The sequence below is a fragment of the Alosa pseudoharengus genome, unplaced genomic scaffold (assembly GCF_046254945.1).
Source record: "Alosa pseudoharengus isolate Yale_2024_CS ecotype anadromous, Long Island Sound unplaced genomic scaffold, YU_APseudo_1.1 YU_APseudo_1.1_scf_9, whole genome shotgun sequence".
Lineage (NCBI taxonomy): Eukaryota > Metazoa > Chordata > Actinopteri > Clupeiformes > Clupeidae > Alosa > Alosa pseudoharengus.
The window spans coordinates 2230319-2256921 of record NW_027468881.1 but is presented as its reverse complement, the minus strand read 5'-3'; the positions used below and the strand labels follow the sequence as shown (position 1 = coordinate 2256921).

Genomic DNA, 26603 nt, shown 5'->3' with positions numbered 1-26603 from the left:
AGTGATTGCCCCTGCTTATAGGCCTAAAACTCTTTTTGTGATTTGCAGCCTGTTTACCCTATAATTGAAGAGGGTTGTCAAAGTTGATTTTGATATATTGAAAGTTTTAGATAGATAGATACTTTATTGATCCCCAAGGGGAAATTCAAGTTTAGTGATTGATTTGAGATTATTGTTTGGAGAAACCTCAACTCTGTCTCCTATTTCTATTACCGCAACGCCATCCCGATCACACTACTGCTTTAGTCTTGAGTGTACTCAGTTGTGTGCCTGCAAATGCAATGATTAAATTAATTTGTAATGCAGACATTCTAATATGGCTAGCTACAGAGCAGAGGCGTCACTAGACTTAAGACGTTACTGGGGCCCCGTCTTTCTTTCCCACACATTTCCTGTTAGTCTTTGTTGTTCTATTGAGGTATATATATAACTGAAAAAAGAACATGCACTTACTTAGCCCCCCTGTTTTTTATTAACAAAAACAATTTAATTATACTAAAATTAGTACTAAAATGTGCTATTTTCACATTAATTGCATCAATCTTCACAATTTAACACATTCTTTGATATTTTATTGTAGAATTGGAAAGTCCAGACCCTATTACCTATATTTAGATATCAAGATCATCAAAATGTGATTATCCAATCCCAATCCAAGTCAAAAACTAAGTATAACGCTTTCAATGGCGGCCATCTTGGAAAATGGCAGCCATATTGGATTTTTTGCGTGGCTAATGTGCTTTTTGGATAAAGTGGGTCCCAAAGAATATTTGTGCCAAGTTTAATGCTTGTATCACTGGTGCTCTACACAAAGATGCTACTGTAATATAGGCTTGTATTGGGTTTGTTCATCTTATGTCTGACAGATGTCCATTTATATCCACAAAAGTCACCAGAATCTATCATTTAAGGGACTATTTATGAAAATATGTTATCCCATGTTTATTGAAGTTTCTGCCTGCAACAAGTTTTGCGCTTGGGTCCTCCTGCATATCCGTGACACTTTTAGCCTAATTAGCTGTGAAACATTACTCCTTTTATTTTCTTTATCATTACACAACTTTTCCAGCATTTTGTTACCCCCAACTTTTTTTGAAACTTGTTGCTATTATCAAATTCAAAATTCAAACATATATTTTCCATGAAATAGTCAAATTTGTCATTTTCAACATTTGATTTGTTGTCTGTGTCCTTTTTGCAGCTAAATATGAGTTTACGAGATTTGCAGATTATTACATTTAGTTTTTATTCTCAACTGACACACCATCCCAACTTTTTCTGATTTGGGGTTGTAATTGTGAATTGTTTATTTGCGTGATTACTCTGAATTCCTTTAAATTGACAATGTCTTCTGTTTTAACCAACATTCAGACACTGAGCAGAACAGTCATGGCACAGTATGACCAGTAAGTTTACTTTTCATTTGTATGTGGCATAAATGTAATAATGACACTAAAAACAGCAGACTTGTTCTTAAATGTTTTCCCCTCACATTCAGGTTAGAGGATAAGGATTCTTTGGACTTTCATGATAACCCACCTGCACCTGATAATGTGGTGAAAGAAGATGATAACACGGTAAGTGCAAGTCACAAAACTAAACACAGAACAGAACGCTGTTTATGTATGTAACTGTGGCTCTATGACTGGTGGAAGACCGCAGTCATAGAGCCACAGTTTAACTGGCACAACTGGCACAGTTTAAGTAAGTATAAGTATATATAAGTATATATACTCTTTTGATCCCGTGAGGCAAATTGGGTCTCTGCATTTATCCCAATCTGTGAATTAGTGAAAAACACTCAGCACACAGTGAACACACAGTGAGGTGAAGCACACACTAATCCTGGCGCAGTGAGCTGCCTGCAACAACAGCGGCGCTCGGGGAGCAGTGAGGGGTTAGGTGCCTTGCTCAAGGGCACTTCAGCCGTGCCTACTGGTCGGGGTTCGAACCGGCAACCCTCCGGTGACAAGTACTAAGTGCTAACCAGTAATTATTTTCCTCGAGGCTTTGTTTAATGGACTCTATGCAGGACTCCTTTTAATTTGCTTCTTACTAGGCAACTTCCTGTTTACACTTTACACAGTAGGCTATGACAGAAAATGACGGATTACTAGCCTATCTTAATATACCGTATTTTCCGGATTATAAATCACATCAGTCAAAAAATGTGTCATGAAGAGGATAAAAACATATATAAGTCGCACTTATTTAAACATTTATTTCACAAAATTCAAGACCAAGAACAGATAGACTATGTAACTGGACACATAGAGGCCAAAAAGATTGAGAATTCTACCGGAAGTGTTAATGAAGACGAATGAGTGAAATGAGGTGAGCTGGGCGATATGAAGGCGGCCAATTTACAAAAGAATCACTAAACAAAAATGCTGATTTGGTACATGAATATTTAGCTAGAAATGTGAAGAGTGCAATGCAATCAAGTATTTTGGGTATGTGGAGACACGGAGTGAATGGCTGCAAGCTGAGGTGAGCTGGGCGATAACTAAGGCAGCTAACAAGGGCTGGACGGTAATTGTAAAGCTTTTTTCAAAAGATTCACTAAACAAAAGTTCTGATGTGGTACATGAAAACTTAGCTAAAAATTTGGAGAATGCAATGCAATCAAGCATTTTGGGCGATGCCAACGCACAAGCCTGCAGCAGAGCAAATGCTCGGCAGACTACCCCCGAGAGAGCGAGAGAAGAAAAAAAGATCAACGACGCTATACTAAGGAAGCTATCCTTATTTTAGAGACTGTTCACATGCCTTTCTTAACCAGTACGCACATTTAATCTGGAAAGGCAAGTTATTCAACTAGCACACAGAATAGGGTGACCAGAAGTTGCCTGTCCCGAGTCCCAACAAATCCCTGTTGGGACGCTAAAATGTCCCGGTTTACAACAACCACTATTAAAGTGTGTTCTTATTATAGATCCTTAACTAAACCCATGTAGAAAGACTGTAGCCTAAAACATCCGGTGTATGATTTCGATAATGTGTGTATGTTTGTGCGCGCGCGTGTGTCAGTCAATAGTAACAGTCTGCATAATCTTTGCAGGCAACCTTACAGTGTATTTCTGTAAACATTGTTGACTTGGGCTTGGAGTTTTCTTGATGTTGTCTGCTTATCAATACACATACCGTAAAACTTCAAATAATCGCCGAGTCTCTTTTAAACGCCTGGCGTGGCTACAGGTTTGGGTTAAAGGCCGGTCTCCAATAGAGGCCTGGTCTGTTTTTTAGTTTCGGGTTGTATTTAATCTTCTAAAACCCGTCAGATCATCTGTTTAAAGATTCGCAATGACACAAAACCGTTACAGAAAGGAGGTTACAGCAGTGTGAATTAGATGTTGCACGTTGTTACAAGCCGTCGCAAAGCATTCACATGTCTGGTCACAGTTGCAAGGTTTTAGAATGTTGCATCAAGTTGCTGCTCATCTCGTTGCGAATCTTGGGTGTGATTTGGGCTTAAGTATGGCACAGACTGCGCACGCTATGATTAGATGGCATTAAAAGACTGTGGTGGGGAAAAGCTACAGTTCCAAATTGTATAACTTTTTTTCCAATATGAACTATATGTGCCGACTTCGTCATCGTTCAATTCATCCCTTGTGTTTAACATTTGTCGATAGGCCGATTGGCGGATAGGCCGAGGCTTGTTTTTATGCTGGCAACAAAACCAGAACGGTTCGCGAACGTTATTCTTTATTCTAAATGCCATGGCGATAAAGAGAAAGAAGTCAGAAAAGGAATTTACCTTAGACTATAGGCTATATCAGAGCCCGTCTACGGACATTCTCTGGCTATATAACCTACATAAATAGGTTAATGATGTAAAGTCAAGTGCGCTTCTATGGGACTGGTGTGTGTGCGCACAGTTTTTATTGATGAGTCGGAGTGGCAAATGCTGCGCATAGTTGCAGTGGAATGTGGCTGCCCAGGGCATTATAAAACTTCTCACTCTTAGACCTACTCATACACGGCGGTGAAATGGCGTAGCCTATTTAGCTGTCTAAATTCGAATCATATGCTGGGGGAGAAATCGTTGGACATCCATGATTATTTTGTTATTCAGCACCCCTGGTCAAAAATATGTTCCCGCGAGCCTGGAAGTAGGCTATGATTTGAATGTAGACTGTTGTCAAATTTGGCAAATACAAAACGGGAGAAACAGTATGGTTCATGCTCTCTCATGCTGTTTCATTCGTGCCGAAAAGGAGGGAGAATGAAACATTAAGCACGTTCCACTTTTGCATAAATAATTCCTGAACGGTTTTGGTCAGGGCTGATAATGCAACTGTATTTGACAAAGGACCGATATAGGCTATTTGCTAGTGACAAAATATGAGCTTTCAGTGTGATACGATCTCTTTGTAGATTACGTTTAATTAAAACGTGTTTCATCTGTTCTGGCTATCCCCGCTATTTGGATCTTACTGTATCTCACTCAATGAACAACATCTCAACACTAAATGAATGATGATCCGTAATTGTCATCAGATAGCCTAGTCATATAGGTAGACATTCAGTGTGTTTGAAATAATTAATTCGATAATATTTTCCATCTTTGCAGAGGAAAAGTTTTGTGTAAAGGAAATTAAAGGCCTGTCTCATATAGACGCCTGTCTGTAATACTAGCCGGTGCAGTTTGGCGATTTAGGAAAATAAAAGCCCGGGCTATTATTTGGAGTTTTACGGTATGTACCATGTGAACGTGACTTTCCAAAGTTTAGGATTGTCTGTGGCTCAATGGGATAATGCCTTGTACAGGTGATTCTTAGGTTGAGAGTTCAAATCCTGTTTAGAGCATTGTAATCAAGCTGAACATGAAATTCTGCCATTGCTCTGCAGCCCACTAACCTCAAGGCTTTGACACGGTATGTCATTAAAGGAAAATTCCGGTTTTTAGCACTTTAAGGCCCTTTTTCTGGTTTGTTTTGGATGAACTAGAGTGGTGGACACCGACATTTTGACTATTGGTCCTGCCTCGACTTTTCTGACTCGTTTTGAATCGCCTTTTCACTTCTCAGGGTGGCTGGCAATGGGCATACTGTAGTAGGCTACTCAAACATGTCCTAAAACAACCCTTAACGTTCGTTTTCAAAACTGTGCAACTCACGAGTGGTTAGTGGAGTTCGTTGACTATTAAAAGCAAATATATCGGCGCAATGTATGATTCGTATTTGAACCTGAAGCATAGACGGTGGCGCAACGTGCAATGAGTCTTCCAACAGAAATCAATGGGATTTTACAAAATGCCAAATAAAAGACGACAGAAACTGTATTTCGCTACGCTACTTGTTTTGGAACATCAACGAACACCACTAACCACTCTGTGAGTTGCACAGTTTTGAAAACGAACGTTAAGGATTGTTTTAGGACATGTTTGATAGCCTACTACAGTATGCCCATTGCCAGCCACACTGAGAGGTGAAAAGGCGATTCAAAACGAGTCAGAAAAGTCGAGACAGGACCAATCGTCAAAATGTCGGTGTCCACCACTCTAGTTCATCCAAAACAAACCAGAAAAGGGCCTTAAAGTGCTAAAAACCGGAATTTTCCTTTAAGGGGAACATCTTTCCTTCATGATTATGTGTCATATTGATATATCTTCTATGTGTCATATTTATATATGTTCCAAATATATGTTCTTGACTTTTCAGATTTTTCAAGTGTACTCAACAAATATCTTAATCTCATTATGAAATGAGTGCTTACAGAAAGGAGAAATGATCAATAGACTTTTTGACTATGTGAATGTAACATTGCAAAAGGTAGGGAAGACAGTGGCTCAGTGCAATAATGCCTTGAACTTTTTAATCTTACTCTAGGTTATGTGTACAAACCCCAACCAAATCATGAACATCCTCCATGCTACTTTCAACAAACCATTTTCAAGATTTAATCCAATCCGATAGCCGAAATCCGGTAACCGAAATCCGATAGCCGAAATCCGGTAACCGAAATCTGATAACTGAAATCCGATAACTGAAATCCTGTAACCGAAATCCGGTAACCGAAATCCGATAACCGAAATCCGATCACATTTCTTTTCAACAATTGGGCCCAAACAATCAATATGTAAACTAGAAAGCTATTAGCCTGACGTTGTCATACTCAAATTCTAGTCAGAATATGAGTCTGATACTGCTCCATTGGGACGTAATTATGGCGTGGCGTGTTTCAACCAATACAGGGGGGGAATGATAGTAGGGTAGGCCAGTGGTTCTCAAATGGGGGTATGCGTACCCCTGGGGGTATGTGAAGGCACTCCAGGGGGTACGTGAGATTTTACCCCTTAGAACCCGATTGACGCAAAGTGCGTCAAAAAACACACCCTTTCTTCTCTGTTCCATTGCTTCGCAACTGTTCATCGCAGCGAGATGAATCCGTTATTGTATTATATTATATATTAGAGCAGAAGTGGGGCTTTCCAATGAGACCACACACTTGTCTGTACGTTAAAGTATGAAAAATAAAATCATGAAATTAAATCAAATTGCATCATATTTACAGTCTATACTTCTCTGCGTTCACCTGCGCACCCATTACTCTCGTTTGAATTACTCGCGAACTCGTGAACGCATAGACATGGAAAGCATATCAGATGAAAGAGGAGACACAGGGCTATCCTTTGGCACCAAGTATGTCGATCTTTCTGGCTTATGAAAACAGACGAAGTGACTGCAAAATAATAACGTCATGTACAAAAACCAACGCTGCACACCCATTACTCTCGTTTGAATTACTCGCGGACCTGTGATCGCATAGATATGCCACGCATGTCAGATGAAAGAGGAGACACAGGGCTATCATTTGATACAAGTACATTCTTCTGGGTTATAAAACAGACGAAGTGGCAGCAAAATAATAACTTCATATAGCTCGACTTACCTCACGTTTTTGTCTGCTTTTGTGGCAAAGCATGTTTATAATCCAACGCTATTGTGTGTTTCTATATGTCAAATAATGTTCATAATCCGGTTTTGAGATCCTAGCAAATTCCTGCATGGCATCCAATTCAAAGCTCACATTGCATCCCAATTTATTCGACAAAAAACACCTTTTTTGCCTTTACTTTGTTCATGGCAATGCAGTAAAAAGTATCATAGGTGCAGACACCATAGGCACACCACAGGCTAAACTCGGGTCAAGTCAGGTCAGATCAGTTCTGTCACAGATATGGAGCGCAGAAAGGTCATTTTTAGTAAATAAAAAATGGCATTTATTTCTGTAAGGCGCACACCACATATGTCTGTAAATTGCTCAGCCCCAGAGAATCCCTCCACCATGGCAATGATATTGCCAGATTCAGGACAGTCTGCCCTACACACACATGAAATGCACGTAAAGCTGTAAAGCTATGTGCTTGCTGTGATGAGATACATGTCAAAATATAAGATTTTTTATAATACGCTTTTTATATTTTAATTCTTTAAAAATCTAAATAAAATCAATGCTAGTACTAAAACATGAAAACATTAAAATATACATATATTTAAAAAGTAGAATCCATGCAAAAATACTTTAAAAACAATTATTTAATAAATATTTCAGGAAAATATAAGTTTATAAAATGAATTTTATATTTCAGCAGGCTATTCAATTTCATTATCCTAAAAACCCAGAGTCCCCCCCATACCAGGATGGTTCGACCCAACCTGTCACATGGCACCCGCCATCACCTGTCAATCACTGTCAAAACTCAAACGATGGAGTCGTGGTTGAAGCGTATAGCGGTAATTCTTGTGCGCTGTTTAGGGGATACTTGGCTGAAAAAATATTTCACAGGGGGTACATCACTGAAAAAAGGTTGAGAACCACTGGGGTAGGCTATTAGGAAAAAAACTGATATCCTATATCCCCTCTGTTTTTAAAAATAATTCTGTTGAACACTGATATGCTACAAACATGTATAAACAGCTGGGAAAGGCTGTCCCAAATCCCTCGAACAGGTGGTCAATCAGAGATTTCAAACAAACGAGGGAACAACATGTCACAATGCAACACGCTGTTTTCCCTTGATGAAAGTGAAACCATGAGTTTTCCCACGTCTCAACTTTGACCAAAGTTTTCAGAAATAATCGTTTTCAATGATAAAACCTCTTTGAAATAATATGCATTTTCCATATGGGATCTTAGAAGGCATCTGTCTCCTTCTAGCCACAGCATTTTTGTTCCAAACATAATCAACCTAAGCGTGCTCAGATGACGTGATAGACGAGGCGCTGTTGCTCACCTGTCCATCATCGTAAAGCCCGATTTGATTGGTCTGCCCAGCTCTGGTGCGAGCATAGTTGCTCCACAGCAATGCCAGACCGAACTTCCCGACCTCAAATGTTGTGGGCGGGACTAAGTTCGCTGGCACCCAGGCTAGAAAGCTATGCTACCTCATGTTCATTTTGCAAACCTTGAACCCCGTTAATCACCGCTTGCGGTTATATTTGGGGGCCTAGAAGCGAAGCTTTTCCTATTATTATTCCTCTGCCACTGAAGTCTATGGCAGCCCATAGAATGCCTAGACCATACTGAGTTCATCGAACCCTATCCCATTACTTTCCGCCAAATTGGATGTCCGCCATATTGGATTTAGCCCAAACTCTACGAAAAGTTTCAGCGGTTACAAATTTCATCCGATATTCACAAAACTTGGCGGAGATGATCTTCAGACTGTGCTGCACAAACGATACTTGTCAGATTTTTTTAATTTCAAGTTTATTTGCCCGTGACAGCCAATCAAAAAAGACGATGAAGCCACCAAACAGGAATTGAGCTCTTACCTCAGCAAGGCTTTAATGTATGAAGTCCAAACTTGGTAAAGGGACTTGTCACCTGATTGAGAGGACGCACTAGAAAATTGGCATCATTTGGCCTCTATAGGGGGCGCTGCAATACAGGAAGTGAGCTTGTATCTCAGCAACGCTTTGATGTACAAAATCCAAACTTGGTATAAGGACTTGTTACCTGATTGTGAGGACACACTAGGAAATTGGCATCATTCAGCCTCTATAGAGGCGCTGCAATACAGGAAGTGAGCATCAGCAACGCTTTGTTGTATTAAGTCCAAACTTGAAACAGGGTCATGGTAGTTGATTTTGAGGACATGCAAGAAAAGTGGTCTCATTTGGCCTCTAGGGGCACTGTAATTAAGAAAGTGAGGTCATATATCTTAGCAACGCTTTGATGTATGAAGTCCAATCTTGGTACAGGGACATGATAGCTGATTGTTAGATTATTGTGTAAATTGGCCTATGTGTGGACATTGGTGTATTTGGCCTATAGGGGCGCTGTAACAAAGTAAATAAATTGATATCTCAGCCTTCTTTATCCAATTGCCATGAAAGTTGTGCTGTGAGTGCTTGCTTATGCCATGGCAATGCCATTCCTGCTAGTGTACTGCGAGGCCCCCACATTGCTGCTTGCAAAAAAATATCTGCATTACTTCAAGTGTCAAAACTGCAGTTTTAGAAGAAATATTTGCAGTTCTTATGCAGGAAATACAGTATTTTGGATACAAAAAACTACATTGTACTGCATAGTAGGGGTGTGAATCTCTCATGTAAAAGACGATACGATTCGCATCTAGATACATGGGCACGATTCGATACAAGAAAAGATACATGTTTATAAAAAACGATTCAGTACGATTCGATACGATGCGATTCGATGCAATTCGATACAGTTCAAGAATGGAAAGCATTCTGAAAGATTTTTTATAATTTGCTCAAGGTGCACATTCATTTTATATTATCAATTATCATGGTCATGGTTGTCAATTAGGCAACAAAATGTGTGAATATGATTATCTAAACTGAGGTTTGTTTCATATACTGTATTGAAATGAAAAAATGATAGTCTACTGTACATTTCAGTCAAGCACAGCAGCCAAATACAACATAAAAATACATTTTTATAGACTTTACAGATTTTTTAGAGTTATATCTGATTGTTTTCATGGAGCTGTAGCCTTGTTGAGGTAAGATAATACCGAAATAAAATAAAACAGTACTTAAGACACTCTTGGCCTTTTCTCATATAGGCCTAGCCTACCCTACAAGAATAAAATAGGCCTACAAATCAATTAACTCTCTGGGCTTATTTTGTTCAGTAGACCTACTGCAGAAACCTAAAATGCCACAAGTAGACCTAATGCAGAAACCTAAAATGCCACAAGTCTGAGTGAATATGAACAAAATCATTGGCTAATAATTTATGCATCATTTTAGCAGCAAGGGCCAAATTATTATTTAACATTAAGGAAATCCCTTCATCAAAGGTAAGGCTACTCTACAGACTATCGTTGCTGTTTAGGAATGCTATAAGTGCTTAATTTCGCGCTGGATTTCGAAAAACAAAAGCCGACCGAGTGCAAGTTGTCACATGGTTAAGTTGCAATAGATGTATGGGTAATGAGGTCATTTGGCAATGAATGTAACCAAAAACGAACTGCATTACCCACAATTCCGTGCCACGTATAGTTTCAAAACCGGAAGTGGGATGAACGCGCTGCTTGGAACGTAAATGAGTCTGAGCGAGCAGAAAAGGTTGTGCACCGATTCATAACAAGTAAATCGATATAACGACCGGTTCATTTCAGTTTTTTCCGATACGGGGCTTCACGTATCGATGTAGCCGTATCTTACACGTTAAAAACGGATACCAATACGTATCGGTTAATCTTTACACCCCTACTGCATAGCCTACTGTACTTCACTGCAGAAATACAGTATTTTGGAAATACTACTGTACTGCACTGTAGTATAACTGCACTGCACATTATTTGGTAGTGGAAAATGCTACAGATGTACAAATCTACATAAAACAGATATATTAATTATGACCGCCGCTAGCGAAGCTAGCGAAGCGGTCATATAGGGATTGTCAAAGTTTTTTTTTTTTTTTTTTTTTCCCGTCATCTACTTCCTGAAATTTTGGTCAACGATACCCGGGGCACCGAAACACCAGGGCACATGAAATTTGGTGGGTATGTAGCCCCACTAGACTTTTACGGAAAAATTTCGTTTGGTCCCCGGGGGCCACTCCCCCTCCGCGCTGGGCCCCCCGAAACCCAAAAAATGCAGTTTTTCCTCAATAACTACCTGAACCGTGGCACCGAGGATGAAGAAATTTTTATGGTATGTTGGTCTCAAGGGCCCACATCAACTTAGCCCATAATCACTCATTTGTGATTTGCACCCCCCCGGTAAAAAATGAAAATGCAATATCATTCTGCTTTAATCGCCCCTCTCTTCAGTAAAGACGTTCAGAACTGCACCAAATTTTATGTGTATGATTAACCTGACATTCTCTGGGGGTATGCCAAGTTTCGTAGAATTTCATCCATGGGGGGGTCTAAAAAATTAAGTTATGTGTACATTTAGTGACTCTACACTCATTGGCCTGTAGATGGTGGTGCACACATATACACATGCACACACACACACAGGCACCCACATACTATCGGTATTAGAACGGCCGATACATAATTACAAATTCAGTAGGATTAAAAGAAAGCCAAAATAAATATTCATCATCATCATCATGGCTGCATTTCCAGTATTGGCGATAAGTAGTCGTTTGTCCACTAGATGGCGCATCGTTGCAGTGAGACGTAATTTTGTTGGAAGTTAATCTTAAATGGGTTGGAAAGACACTATGCTTCCTACAAGGACAAGACTGTAGGCTACAGTAGTTTACCGCAGAGAACGTCTAAGGGTAGGATGATTTCTGCATGACATGTAATTCCCATTTCCTCTTGAAGCCGAAATAAATCTGAGAATGTTTATCGGACATGCTTGTTTTTTACTGCAGGTAGGCTACGTTAATCCTATCAATAGCAGAACGTAGGTAAAATAATGTTACCGTTAGCATAGTTGAGTGATGGAGGCCAATTTGATTATTGATGTATTTGTAGAAAACCATAAATGCGTTTATAAGCTACCAAGCAAATCGATAACAGCACTAATTGTATCTTTCGACTGTCATCTCATTTGCTTATGACCATAACCTAGGCTACTAACAGGAGCTAAGTGAGTTAGCCACAACACGTTCGCTACGTGATGGTTTTTTAATGGAAAATATATAGGCTACCTGAAAGATAACCTGTCTATGATCCCGTGATGATCTACAATCTCCATTTAAACCAGATGTTTTAGAGCGCACGTTGAGATGTATTCAGGGCAGGGCTGTACCTACACATATTTGTTGCACGTGCTACAAAAATCATTCTTTGCGATGAATGATTTAGTACCAACGTTACAAGGGTCAGATACAGTTTTGCCTATGGCTATTCCGTGAGACTGAGGCGCTTTTTGTTTGTTCGAAGTGCGTGTTTAGGGTGTGAGAGGGGAGTCGATGTGCTTTGATTCCAGCTTGGTAGTTGTAGTCTATGCGATTAAAAAACACGTGTGTGTGAAGTATCCAAACAATGATAACGCTTTCATTATGGCTGCTTTAGCCACAGACCTTGAGCTACTGAACAGTGGGTTGGGTTCCGTTTAGAAATGTCCACTTCATTCGCCCTTTCCGTGATTCACAGCTACGTGAAATGTATTACTACTGATATGCAAAACTATTAACTTTTTCGCCAAGAGGTGGCAGCTTGATACTGTAAGGTGTAAGCCATTGGTTCCAACGGAGATTTTATTTGGGTCGCCAGCATAGCCTAGCGACAATTTGTGTTGTGTAATAGGCCTAGCATAGGGCCTACCTTATATAGCTTATAGTTTGTTAACAGTCACGGTTTTGTCATAACTCCCTCTATGCATTTTTGCATTTAGAATAGCTCTAAAACCGGGGGGCGAACACGTCGCAGGGGGGGCGCCAGTGCGTGGATATCTCAATCGCAAAATTAAACAATATTTCTATCGGGCGCCTACCATGGACTAGGCTGGGTGACCTCATGGTTGCAAAATGCAAGGGAACATGAATCAGCATATTATTTGCACAAACAATAACGGAGAGTAGCTCTTCAACTTTGCCCGTTAAAATGTGTATGAACAGTCTCGCAACGCATTTCATGAAGGCCCTTTGGACATGTCAGTTATTTGCACCACTGGGAAAAACGGCATTTTGTTTTAGACTACTGGTATTTCATTTGTGCATTGACAATAAAGCTGAATATCATTTGAACTAGATGACTAAACTTATGCATATGTAGAAGAAGAAACATTCACAAAAATCCATGACATGACCTCTCTTCTTGATAGCTGTTGAAAACTGCATGGAACTGACAGGGATTGTTTTGTTTAATAATAAATAAATAAATACATTATGCTGCTACCTTCTGCTTTTCCCAAATACAATGTAGCCTACAGGTGTACCTTTCATCAGTCCAGTTGCAATGGATGGACTGTGATGAACTGCCCTACTTGTGATTGTTTAGAGATTTTAAAGGTTTTATAACAATGTTACAGATTTTTTGGCCCAGAAACAAATCTATTCACCTTTGCAGCGCCAGTAGGCTACTTTGTGTGCGGAATGTGTGCAAACACACATTTCAAACAAGCATACACAAAAGTTTCAAGAGTGGGGAATGGAGTAGAAGATGGAGACAAATTCATTAATATGATTTATTTTCGCGGAATGGATGTGCAGGACTGAGCGGCGGTCATATTTTGTACCGCTACGCGGTACATCTAGTTTACTATGAAGTGACTATGGCTAGTTCACAGCATGACATTTGTTGTGCATATTAATAAATTGCACTTATTTTTTATCCATAGTATAGAATATGCTTCAGTCTGTCTACCACATATCGCATATTTTCTTCATTTGCAGAAACGTACATAAACATGTTCTTCCTATGTGGAATTGACTTTGTTTTGACACAAACTTAACATTCGATGTCCCCAATCAATATCACAACCAAGCTTGGAATTTCATAATTTTAGGGGCAAGGCCACTTGGCCTTCAGTTGGGCATATTTGGTGGGGGGCACAAAGGCCACACGTCAGGGCACCAAAGCCAAACTTAACTATACCGTTTTCTACATAAAAATGATCAAAGTTGTATTTAGCCTATTCACAGCAGTAGACCTGCATCAATATGAAACATGACAAAAACATGAAACATGACATATTACATAGAATATGACCAATTTTAATATTTACATATATCTAGACTATATTTAACATTTATTTTCTATTTGGTCTGTTGAAATCATGTATTGAACAATTTAAGCACAACTCAGCTTTAAGAAACTCAAATAGCCTACATGCATGCTTAGCATTTTGTGTTCATTAAGGCTATATTGGCAAACTCTTAGTCAGCTGTTTATCCTCTGATTTTAATATTTACAGATATCTAGGCAATATTTGTAACATTTGTTTGGTATTTGGTCTGTTATGAAATAATGTACTGAACAATTTAAACACATTGTGAATGTGAAATGTAAAGCCCAAAGTTGGAGACATGCATGTGGAAATTTGCTGAAAATTCAAAACTGGATTACATGTACTCTGGAATGGCTAACTGTACAGGGGAATGCTTTACACCTTTGAGTTCGGTAGGGGTTCGTAAAGTATTCCACCGAGATGAATGGGTAGGGAGATGGGCGCAGAACTGTATGTAAAATAATATGATTAAATTAAAGTTACTTTTCTCGTGAACCGTTTACCACAGCAACTAGGGGCTAACATCGTTAAAAAGCTGAGAAGTTTTTTAACGATGAAAATACCTCCATCTATTACAATTCAGCAAGCTTGTAGATGGGGCATATAGTGTCCCTATTCGCCTTATTCACCTGGCGGCCATTTTGAAAATTCGAACGCCGTTGAGGGGTACACAAACCCGGAAGTTTGACTCGGACGCATACGATTCAGCAGCACCAGCAATGGAAACTCCAGAATGGACCACCAATCTTTCCTGTCTGCCCGAATTAACGATACAAAATGTGGAGCAGTGGGCCAGTACCGACTGCAACACCACCCGGGTTGTGTTAATTAAGGGATACAGTAACTGTATCGAAGGTTTTATCCACGACATTGAAGGTAAGAATGGACGCTAATTTGCCTCAATTTCTGCTAGCTTGGAGCAGCTAGGGGTAGTAAGCTTAGCTGTGATATGTTGACTGTCTGTACTATGCTAAATGTTCATTATGAGTTTATATCAACAATGTACCTTTCCCTGTCTGACTGAAAATAACATGTCTATTTTATCTTATTAACATGTTATCTGTATTTGATGTAATATCATATAAGCCTCATTGATATCTACTCAAATATCTTGTTTCAAATTAGCAAAGCCAGACAGGGCTAGGTGCATGTTGCTATTGCTGACAATGAATGACAGTATAACTATTAGGTAAGTGATAAGGTAAGGTAAGTATTAACAATCATGTTAAGATAAGAGTTATACTCAGTTCTTGGAGCAGTGTATCCAGGGTTGAGGAAGGTTCTTCAAAATGTAATTAGTTTACAAATCACTTGTCTGTTTAAAATTGACATAGGATGAAATCCATACTGTTCAATCTTAATATGAGCTTTTCCACAACCCAGACTTTTTTGTACAATGAGTGTCCAAGATATTAGGTATCTTTCAAGTTGTGTTCGCAAGTATCACATCTGTAAACAACCTACCACTACCAGCATGTAGCTGTAATATTTTCATGGCAGATAATTTCAATGCCAGATGTACCTAATTCACTGCACACTCAGTGTATGTGCGTGTGTGTATATACACACACACATGTGTATGCCATATATTTGTTAATAGCAACTCTGAAGTGTCAAGTGTCTAAAGTTTGATTATCTTTTCAGGTGGAGCTGTCACTTGAGCAGCCATTGATAAGGGAGACGCAGTGCAACTACTTCTATGTACAGGGTTACTTACAAACCTAGACCATTGTGCCTATCAATGTTTTTTGAACGGCCTGTTTTGTGATGTTCTGGTTCCTTTTCCATGCTTACAGTATACAGGCAGGCCTTTTTACATTATTCCCCATACCAACTTCTATGTACAAAATTACCTTTACAAACCTAGACCAGTGTGCCCATCAATGTTTTTTGAACGGCCTGTTTTCTGATGTTCTAGTTCCTTTTCCATGCTTACAGTATACAGGCAGGCCTTTTTACATTATTCCCCATACCAACTTCTATGTACAAAATTACCTTTACAAACCTAGACCAGTGTGCCTATCAATGTTTTTTGAACGGCCTGTTTTCTGATGTTCTGGTTCCTTTTCCATGCTTACAGTATACAGGCAGGCCTTTTTACATTATTCCCCATACCAACTTATATGTACAAAGTTACCTTTACAAACTTAGACCAGTGTGCCTATCAATGTTTTTTTTTAATGTTCTCTGATGTTCTGGTTCCGGTATATTAAATTATAAAGTTATGAAGGACATCATCCATGTGTAATACAATTGTACTTTATTCTTTAGATAGATAGACATCCAGTAGCTTATACATACACACACACACGTAAACAATCAAATCACTCACAGGTATGTAAAAGTAAAGAGCATGAGAAGTGATTATGAGGTCTGACAGGTACTGATCCTGTGATACATTGACCATGATAATGTGCTATGGTAACAATACAAGTTTGCATATTGTATAGATTTGTAAAGATGAACAATAATATTGATTAAGGTTTTGTATTCATAAAGATGAACAATAATGGTGGTTAAGGTTTTGTATAGCTTCATAAAGATGAACAATACTGATGGTAAAGTATGTGTATAGATTAATAAAGATGAACAATAATGGTGGTTAAGGTTTTGTAGATTCGTAAGATGAACATTAATGATGGTAAAGTATTTGTATAGATTAGTGAAGATGAACAATAATGATGGTAAAGGTTTTGTATAGATTCATAAAGATGAACAATAATGATCCCACCATATTTTCTGCAGTAGGTTTATGGGCCATAAACACAGCTTTAAATGCATCATAATCTGGGAACCCTGTATAAAATGAAATCTGTTTATCGTCACCTTGAAATCAAAAACTGTTTTTGTTGAAGCTCTAAAATGAAAAGTTCTTGATCACCGATGGTCTTGCGGGCTTCCCCAAGTTGATCTTGAAGTGAGGGAGGCAGTGCAGCATATTCATGGTCTGGGTGCGGAGGGGGTGTCTTCACTGGAAGTATAAGAGAAACATATTGATGGACACATTAGGTCTTTTACAAGGATATTCATGCTCAATTCATGTAACCAATTACACCATGTCGATCATCGAGATCCGTGGAAACATGACTGGAAATCTTCAACAGAGAAATACTGTCACTACACAGTTAAATGCATTACAAACTAGTATCTTAATTCATCTAAACAACACTCCTCTGGTCTGACAGAACTCCATGCAAACACAGTTGGCACAGCTCCCTGTTTCAACTTGGTAATACCAGTCTTGCTTTTCACAAGGCAGTCTGGGAGGAAATGCTGCGAGCACACTCGTGTATGTGTTTATCTGCATCAGCAAATAAAATGTAATCATATAAGCATTTTTACATGTACAATTTTATTGATCAGACTCAATGTGACTCCTGTACATCCTCCTAGCTAGGAAAAATGATGTGACGTGTTCCCTAGGTTAGCTTGTGACTAGAAGCTAACAAGGTCACTCAGAATATGCTTATACTAGTGAATCTGTGGTGGTAGATTTTAATAACATACTAATTTTGGACTAGGCTGTATATTTCAGCAACCTGTCTCTCTGCCTTAATCTATCTATTAAAACGTGCTAGTTCTAGCTAGTTGCTAGCGATACAAGCTAGTTATGGAGACTGCTCAGCCTTACAGCACCAGACATATAATAAAACTTACCTTAAAATTACGACCAGGATCCCCAGGATGTTTATTATCCATTGTCGACGTAGTCCCTGATCTTTGGGGAAACGGTGAAACGTTTGTCCTCTGTTTGATGTTTTCCTGTGTGATGAAGTGCATTGGGGAACACGGCAGTGTGAGAATTCGCGTTGTGAGAAATCCTGGAAGTGGTAAGTGTACCCCTCAGGCTCGGTGGAACGTTCGAGGTGAATAAGGCGAATAGTGTCCCTCACCCCCTGTGAACAGTCTAATAATACACTGCATGACCTCCCAAAGTGCTTCAGTTTCTGCGGTTGATGATGCCACAGACGCCCATTCAACTGGGTCAACAAGTCTACCCTGACTGGTAATTGGCTGGGTGGCCACGTCAAGAGTGCCTTGAGAAGGTAAAACCAAGGGCTATGGACGTGATATGGTGCTATCAGAAGCACTGGCTGGTTGGTCATCTCTATTTGCTGGAGTGTCTGCCAAAGTAACGGAAACGGTGGGAATGCATATAGCATTTAGCCACTGGTTCGCCCTGCAGCGAAAACCACCTCACACAGTGAGTCAAACAGATCCACCTCTGCTTGCCCATAGGTGCTCCAGATCATCTGAACAACCTCCTCATTCAGACACCACTCCCCCATATTACATTGAGATAACACCTGACTATTTGAAAGATTTAATAACCCACTGCTGTCCGGCTTGGCCCCTCAAATCCTTCAGTCTGGGACTTTTAGTTGAGGGACAAGGGACAAGACATCGGCAACACAGGGTTTGTCCCGGGCACTTGAATCGCCCTCAGACATAGCAGGTGTGCATCTGCCCACAGCCAAATATGTCTGGTGGGGCTGTTCAACACTGGCTCCCCTTGGTAGTTGACAGATGGCAGACTGTTGATGTGTTGCCGGAATGAATCAGAAAATGTTTGTGTTCCAAATGTTCTCTGAAGTGCTGCAGTGTAAGCCAGACTGCACACAGCTCCAGATATTTATGTGGTAGGTCTGAAGCCTGCCTTGCCACACACTGTGTACTCCCTGGTGATTCCAAACCCCAGCTCCATGCTGGCTGGCGTCTGTGGTGATGACCTCCCTCCTTGCTAGGGGTGGCCTCAGTGGAACCCCCCTGAGGGGAAAAGACCTCAGCATCCACTGGTCTAGAGAGGCAGCACTCTTGGGGGGACAGTCATTAGCACCTGTTTTTGTGTTTGGGCTGAAAGCCTCATGGTCCTCAGCCGGTATTAGAAGGGCCGGAGATGTAGCCTCCCCAGTGTGCCAACATGCCTGCCAGGCGTAGCAGCATGCCATACCGCACAGTCTGGCTTGATCTTACACGTGTCACCACTCCCCACATTTTCCGAACTCTTTCCTGAGTGAGGCCTGCATGCTTGGTGTTTGATTCTAATAGGATACCTATGAAGTCTATAGACTGGGAAGGTTTCCATTTGCTCTTTGTGAAGTTCAATGCCAGGCCAAGAGCTGCAACATGGTGGAGTAGTGTCCGAGCATTTAAACTGTCCAGGTTTGGTGACCCTGCGTAAAGCAGCCAGTCGTCCAGGTAAGAGAGAACACAGATGCCCTGGTGGTGTAAGAGCAAAGCCTAGTGACAGAGCCTCGTGTATGCATTTGGTGAATACCCAGGGTCCAATGATAGCCCAAAGGGTAGCACCTTGAACGGGTGGCCTTCAAAGTTGAAACAAAGGAAGAGACGGTGTGGAGGAGCAATGGGTATATGTAAGTGTCCCTCAGATCGCCGCCAGACGCCGCCAGTCTAATGAAGTAGGTGGAGAACATGCCCCAAGGGTCTATCTCCTTGATAGCATTCTTGTCTAGGAGGGATTGTATTTCTGAAAGTAGTGTAAAGTGTGTAAAGAGCTGGTAGCGAAATTGAAGGCGGTAGCCATTTGCAAGGGTGTTGAGGACCTATGGGTTTGATGTTCTGGAGCCCCATCACTTTAGCTGTTGAGGAGTGAAACACCCTGCCGCCGGCTGCGCACCTTTCTCGCACCAGTCTCGCACCTCTGTACGGTGTGTAGGTTTGGGAGGGCGGCCATGAGCAGCCTGCTCTGTCCTAGGAAAGGAGCCCTCCTCGTTGAGCAAAGCTGTGCTCCCACTTTTCTCCTATATGGTTGTTGGTTGGCAGCTTGTGTACAGTGGGTACTACTTCAAATTGTCCAGCTTCACACGTGATTCTCACGTGACCTCAAGCGTGAATCATGCGTCTTTTATTTATATTTCCCCAGTGAAGCTGCAATGACCCAAACAACCACCAGGTAGCACTTGTGAGCAGGGTTAGGAACATCCACTTTTGCCGCTTTGAGTCTATTCGCGCCAGTATCCTACAATATGGACCATATTCTGCACATAACTGTATTTAACCTACACTAGCCTAAACATGCCATTAGCCACGGCCACAGGACGTGAGGTAATTGAGATTTTGTGCGTTGTGGACATGATCAATTTTAACATACTCCTCCTAGACAGTTGATCCAATTCATGTCAAAGTTGCTATACAAAGATGGCAAGATGCTCCTGATTCTAAATTGTGAAGCTTTTTTTGATATATTGTAATTTGATGAAATTGCAAAATTATTAATTTTAATACCCTTCCACATAAACAATAAATGTGTCTTAATTCACCATGCATGGCTTGAAATGTTTTATACTTCACAGGTCATTGAATACCATGGCAATGATAATATTCACACACCCATAATGCATATTTGGCATAGCGCCACCCACTGGCATCAGATAGAATGACAAATATAGCCACAAGCGGAAATGGCGGGCCTGAGCACCTGCGGGCCGCAACCCGTGACATTTCGGAATCCAACAAAGCACTGACGTGGTGCGTTTGTGAAATGTACATATTTGATGCGTGGTATCCACTGGTGTCACCAGGCAACAGCAATAATAAACAACAATGTCAATTCAATCAATAGCCTAATAAAATAAACAATGAAAATGAGGGGAAAAGCAATAATAAACAATAATGTCCATTCAATCAATATTATAAAAACAATGACATGGTAAAACTACATTAAGGAGAATATCAATAATAAACAATAATGTCAAATTAATCAACAGCCTAATAGAAATAAAACAATATTATACAAACCATAATGCATAAGAAGTGCTTAAAGAACTAAGTGCATGTTGAACAGAATGTCTTTAGACCCCTCTTAAATGACCCAAAACTACCACAGGAACGGAGAGCACTGGGCTCATTCCACCAACATGAAACCACTTGCAATGCTTGCAACTTGTAATGCTTGCAATCATCACAGCTGACACATAGGAATGTATGGTTATATTTGTAAACAGAAATTTTTTTAGATGTTATCATACAGCTAACGCACTGCAACCTGGGAAATTTCATTCATTCATTAACCCTGTTTATTCTCCATTGACCACCCGCATACATGTTACAGTATATCACTAAAGATATTGACTGATGTATTTCAGAAGTAAAGTTCCAGAGATATGAACACATGCATGTTTGTCTCTCTATCAGTGCATTTCCACAAAGTTGCCAGAGCAGCACTATTAAATACACATATTCACATGCATGTGCTGTTAGATTTGAAGGATCATATGGATAGTGGTTGATTGTTACAGATTGTAGAGAGGTTAAATTGCAATTTTAACAAAGATGATGAACTAATTTTAATTGGAACTAAGACTCTGTTGAAAGGTATAATGGTATGATAACATGGACTTACATACATTACACCATGTTTTTTTTTTTTTTTGGAGGGGGCGGGGGGCTATTGGGTGGGACCGAGAAATTTGGTTTCCCGTCTCAAACGGCTCACTGTAATGTTATTAACTCTTGAGAAGTACAGTGACTGTCTTTGGATGTTAAACAGGCTACTAATATAATAATGTAATAATAAAAACTAATAATGTTTTAAACCTTGCCATGCACGCAAGTGTAAACGCGAACGTGTAAACGTATAGTGGAAATTGCAGTAAATGAAGTGAAGAGTGTTTCATGTTGACAACGAAACGGCATGTTGTTTATTCATTCATACAAAAAACTGTTAAAACGAACATGATGCCACCCGTGATAGGCTATCAACAATCAAGGTGCGCTTCATTAACTCATTGAGTGCCCCCATGCGTTGAGTGCCAAAAACGTAATATTACGTTTTTAGCTTTTTTTTTTAATTACGAAACTAGACACTCTAACACACCTTATATGTGATTTTGGCAACTCTGGTTGACTTTGGCAACTGTGATGAATGGAAATGAAATATATGACGATCGTGAAACTCATGAAAACGCACAATCTGGACATTTTATCTGGACATTTTATCATAACTCGGTTGCCGCTTTGAGTCGAATCAGTGACGCATGCACATCAGGTCAAAACCAGGCCATTTTCGTGGGTCTTCACTAGGTGGCAGTCTCGCCAGGTCTCGCTGATCACTTCCCGGAAAGTTTACACAAGTAAGTAACGGGCAACATATTTCATGAAAGACGTTATATCTCCATTTCTAGAAAAAAACAGCGATTTTGATGAAAACTAGCCACTGTTTAGCTTGGGATTTCTCAGGAACAGAGGCGCGTAGAAATACACGGTTTGCACCCACCAAGAGCTTAAAGTCTCACCTTTTAATCAAGCTATTTAATCAAAGCTCCGAAAACAGCTTGGCATTCAATGAGTTAAAGAGACAGCTTCCCTATAACACAAAACGAGATAATACATTGACGTGTCGTGTGGAATGCATCTCAGATCGTAGCATAACTCACAACACAGAACACACTTACCACAAGCATATGTGTGTAAGTAAGGGGATACACGTCAATAATACAGTATGGTGAATTATGTCCATAGTGTCCATTACAGTATACTATAGCCTAATGGAAATGCAGATACAGTATAGTATTACAGACAGTATACTATATAGCCCAGGGGTGGGCAACCTTTGTGACATGGAGTGCCAGTTTGAAAATTTCTTCTCATCTAGTGTGCCATTATCAACAATAACGCAAAGTTAAATTATGACACAAAATACAAAAACATTTCCAATATACCTGGAATTTTATTCTCAACAATAACAGTATTTGTATTCTTAACAAAATAGCCACATCAACATTTCAAAGACTGAAAAACAGCTAGCCTACACATTTAAACTAAATAAATACCGCAGCATCATTTAATCCAGCTGTTTGCTGAGCTCTGACATTCTCAGCCATTTCATCAATACGTCACTGAACACTTCTAGCTGACGTGGGAATGTCCTTTATTTGTAACTTGATGGTTTCTTTATTTGGCAAGCTTTAAAAAAGAGCATCTGAGCAACTGAGAAACGCCTCCTTAATAAATTCGCCATCCATAAACGGCTTCCCATGCTTCGCAATGCAATGCACAATGCGATAGCTTGCTTCTGTCCCGTGATCTTTAGCAGTGGTAAAAACCTTGGAGGAGCTAGCTTGTTTTCCATATCTGGACACAGCAAGTTTAATTGACTCCACTTTGTCTGCTTGATCTTTGAAGGTCTTCTCGTCTTCTGTACACAACATTCTCACAGCATAAAGTGCACACAACACGGTCCTTCACAAATACACAAAACCAAACTCTTGTGTCCAGCAGGACTGGGATGGCCTAGTTTTAGCCTTTTCAGCAGCCAGCGTTGCCATTGTTCACAATATCATGCTCTGTCATTCATTCATATGTCAGCACGAAGACAGCGGACAGTGCGTTTGGTCACGTCACACACTTTGATCTGACATTTGCGCGCCTGCAACTTAACTGACGCAAATCCACGCAGTGGTGTCCTCTGGGTCCTAGTGCCGGCAGACAAACGCTCACAGACACACAGGCAGATGCTTTTATTTTTAATACGGGACAGATAAAGTGAGTATCGTAATAATACTGAGGTGCCAGCGTGTCAGTGTTTATTCCGCAGTGTGCCACCCGTGGCACTCGTACCATAGGTTGCCGACCCCTGCTATAGCCTAATCGAAATGCAGATACAGTATAGTATTACAGACAGTTAACTATAGCCTAATGGAAATGCAGATACTTATATGCTTAGATGCTTAGATTGTTAATACATAATGTTTTTGAACAGTTTACTTTCTAATAACTAAATAAATCTTCTAACAAAAGTAGGCTGATATATGGATGACATATGTTTTATGTTTTGGCCCTTCAGTTGAGTTCAAAATAAAATGGACATAACAATAACACACCTTATTTTTTTAATTAGTCGTTTAGATTAGTCGACTAATCGAAAAATTTGTTGAAAGATTAGAAAAAATTACAGTGGGTCTCATTTAGAAGTGGCCACTTCATTCACGCTTTCCGTGATTCACGCAGCTGCGTGAAATGTATTATAACTTATAACGTACAACGTATTAAAACTTATAATGTATTACAACATATAACGTACAACTTACAACGTATTACTTGGTTGTTTGGGTCATTGCAGCTTCACTGGGGAAATATAAATAAAAGACATGTGATTCACACGTGAAACCGGACAATTCCAAGTGGTATCAACTGTAGTCGTTAGTGGCAGCACTAAACCTGGGTCCCCATGGGCCAGTTGCGGCAGTTTGTTTACTATTGTAAATAGTTACAAATTGTAACATTTCTGATTATTCTGTTTTCATTTGCCACAGGTTTATTTTCTATATGATGAAGAGGTGGAGGAAGAGGAACCTCCTCCACCCCCTCCCCCAGAACCTGTTGTTAAGGTTAATGATCACCCACACAAATTTAAAGACCACTACTGCAAGAAGCCCAAGTTCTGTGATGTTTGTGCCCGAATGATTGTTTGTAAGTTTTTTCTGACTAATATTACGATGTTTTTTAAAAATAAATAAATAGCCTACAACTCTAATAAGTCTTGTTTGAACATCAAGGATTGTAACTTACAGGCTCTTGTACATTTTATATAACTGGCACAGACACTCCTCAGGATGAGAATTGCGTTGACCATTAAAGGTTTAAACATGTAACATTGAATGTACGGTAAAACTCAGGTAGGTCAATATACTGTAACAAAGTAACACAAAAATAAACTAGAAAATGTAATTCCGAGGAATTACCAGTGCATGAAAATGCAAAAGTTGTGATGTAAAATATCATGTATAGTTAAAATAGATAATGCAGAGATGGTTACTAAGGTGATGCTAGGATAGACATGGTGGTTACAAAGCTTAATAAAAGTTGATAGTTTAAAAGTAGACAGTTTAAAAGTTGAATGTAGATAAAGTGGTTGATAGACTGATAGTTTAATGCAATTTGATAGGCAAATAGTTTAATGGATGTTGATTGGCAGATAGTTTAATGGATGTTGATAGAGAGATAGTTTAATGGCTATGTATAGGTAGTTCACAATAACTGACAGTTGGAATGGCTGAAGTAAATTTTTTTAACTAATATTGCTAATTAGCTAACTATGCTAACAGTGTGCTAACAGTGTTATGAAAGTTAACTTAGCTACAAAGTTAACTATGCTAGCAATGTAAACAAGCTAACTGTAGCTAACTTAGCTAATGTTTGCTAGCAGTTATGCTAACTATGTTAACTAGCTAACTAGCTAGTGAGGACTTATTTTGAAACAGTTGTGTGCAGAGGAAACAGTTGGCGGGAGTCATAGTTGATGATGACTGATAGTTGGAATAGCTGAACAGTTAAAAATTGAGTAGTTTAAATGGTTAAATTATTTAATAGGAAATTATTGTAGTGCGGACTTTTATTTTAAAACAGTTGTGGGCAGATGATACAGAATAGATAGTTTAAAAGTTGAATGTAGATAGTGTAATGGATGTTGATAGACAGAAAGTTTATTGGATGTTGAAAGGCAGATTGTTTAATGGATGTTGATATGTAGTTTAATGGGTGTATGAGTGAATGGTTTGAAGAAAATGGATAAAAAGTTGGATGGAATGTGCCTTATACTGTATCCTTGTAGAATGGAGAGTAAGTATAAGTATAAGTATATATACTCTTTTGATCCCGTGAGGGAAATGAGGAAGGGTTAGGTGCCTTGCTCAAGGGCATTTCAGCCGCTTCCTACTGGTCAGGGTTCAAACCGGCAACCCTTCGGTTCCAAGCCTGAAGCACTAACCAGTAGGCCACGGCTGCCCATAAGGCCCATGAGAGGCACAGAGACAGTTGGCCTAGTTGAGCAGAGCAGTTGATCCAGGTGCAGTCAGCTTAATTGACTCTTTGAGGGGTGTGTTGCCCCCTGCAGGTAACCCCCAGAACCTAGTCAACGTCAGCCGTTTCTCAGACGTAACCCCAGGCCTAAGCAGTTAAAACCTACGATACCTCCCTTGAGGTTATTGTAGATAGCAGGGACCTACTGTCGAGTGCAGTCGCACGACTTCCCTCTACGGCGCAGATAACCTAAAGCTCCTATTTTTAAATATCCCCCTTGGAAGTTAATCAGCCTTCCTTGGTGGATTTTATTGAGATGTTTATGAAGTAAGGAGCGACTACGCCTAGGTCTCGAACAGTTGGCTAACGTGCGAAGATGTTTGACCCTAGAGTTTATCTAGAGACACAGGTTATAGGCTACTTCTTGCTCAGGTTTTATAAGGATGGAGATTTAGTTACCGTCCAGCAGCACCCAAGTCCAACTAACCCAAGTCTTAGACAGAACAGATGAATAACCACAGAAGAAACCAGTTATCTTACCCTCCTGCTGGAATTCGTAGAAAAAACCAAGAAAAGACAAAAAATACTGCTTGAAGAATGAGATGCCAAGGTTAAATGAGTTCTTTACTTTTCAGCACTTTGGTGATGTTAACAAAATGCGGCGTAATATCCACTTACAGGTTACAATGTTGTAGAAAATATAAAAAGAGTAAATCCACAAAAGAG

General features: G+C 39.8%; 1 protein-coding gene across 1 annotated transcript in view; it reads left to right on the top strand.

Moving 5' to 3' along the window:
* The window catches only part of LOC143114339 (SH3 and cysteine-rich domain-containing protein 3), an 84914-nt gene that overhangs the window by 7656 nt on the left and 50655 nt on the right, over nt 1-26603 (top strand). Inside the window, exons 2-4 of the mRNA XM_076275873.1 lie at nt 1372-1406; nt 1499-1577; nt 24392-24548. Coding sequence (XP_076131988.1) covers nt 1390-1406; nt 1499-1577; nt 24392-24548 — 253 coding nt within the window. The 5' untranslated portion in view covers nt 1372-1389. The remainder of the gene's footprint in view (nt 1-1371; nt 1407-1498; nt 1578-24391; nt 24549-26603) is intronic.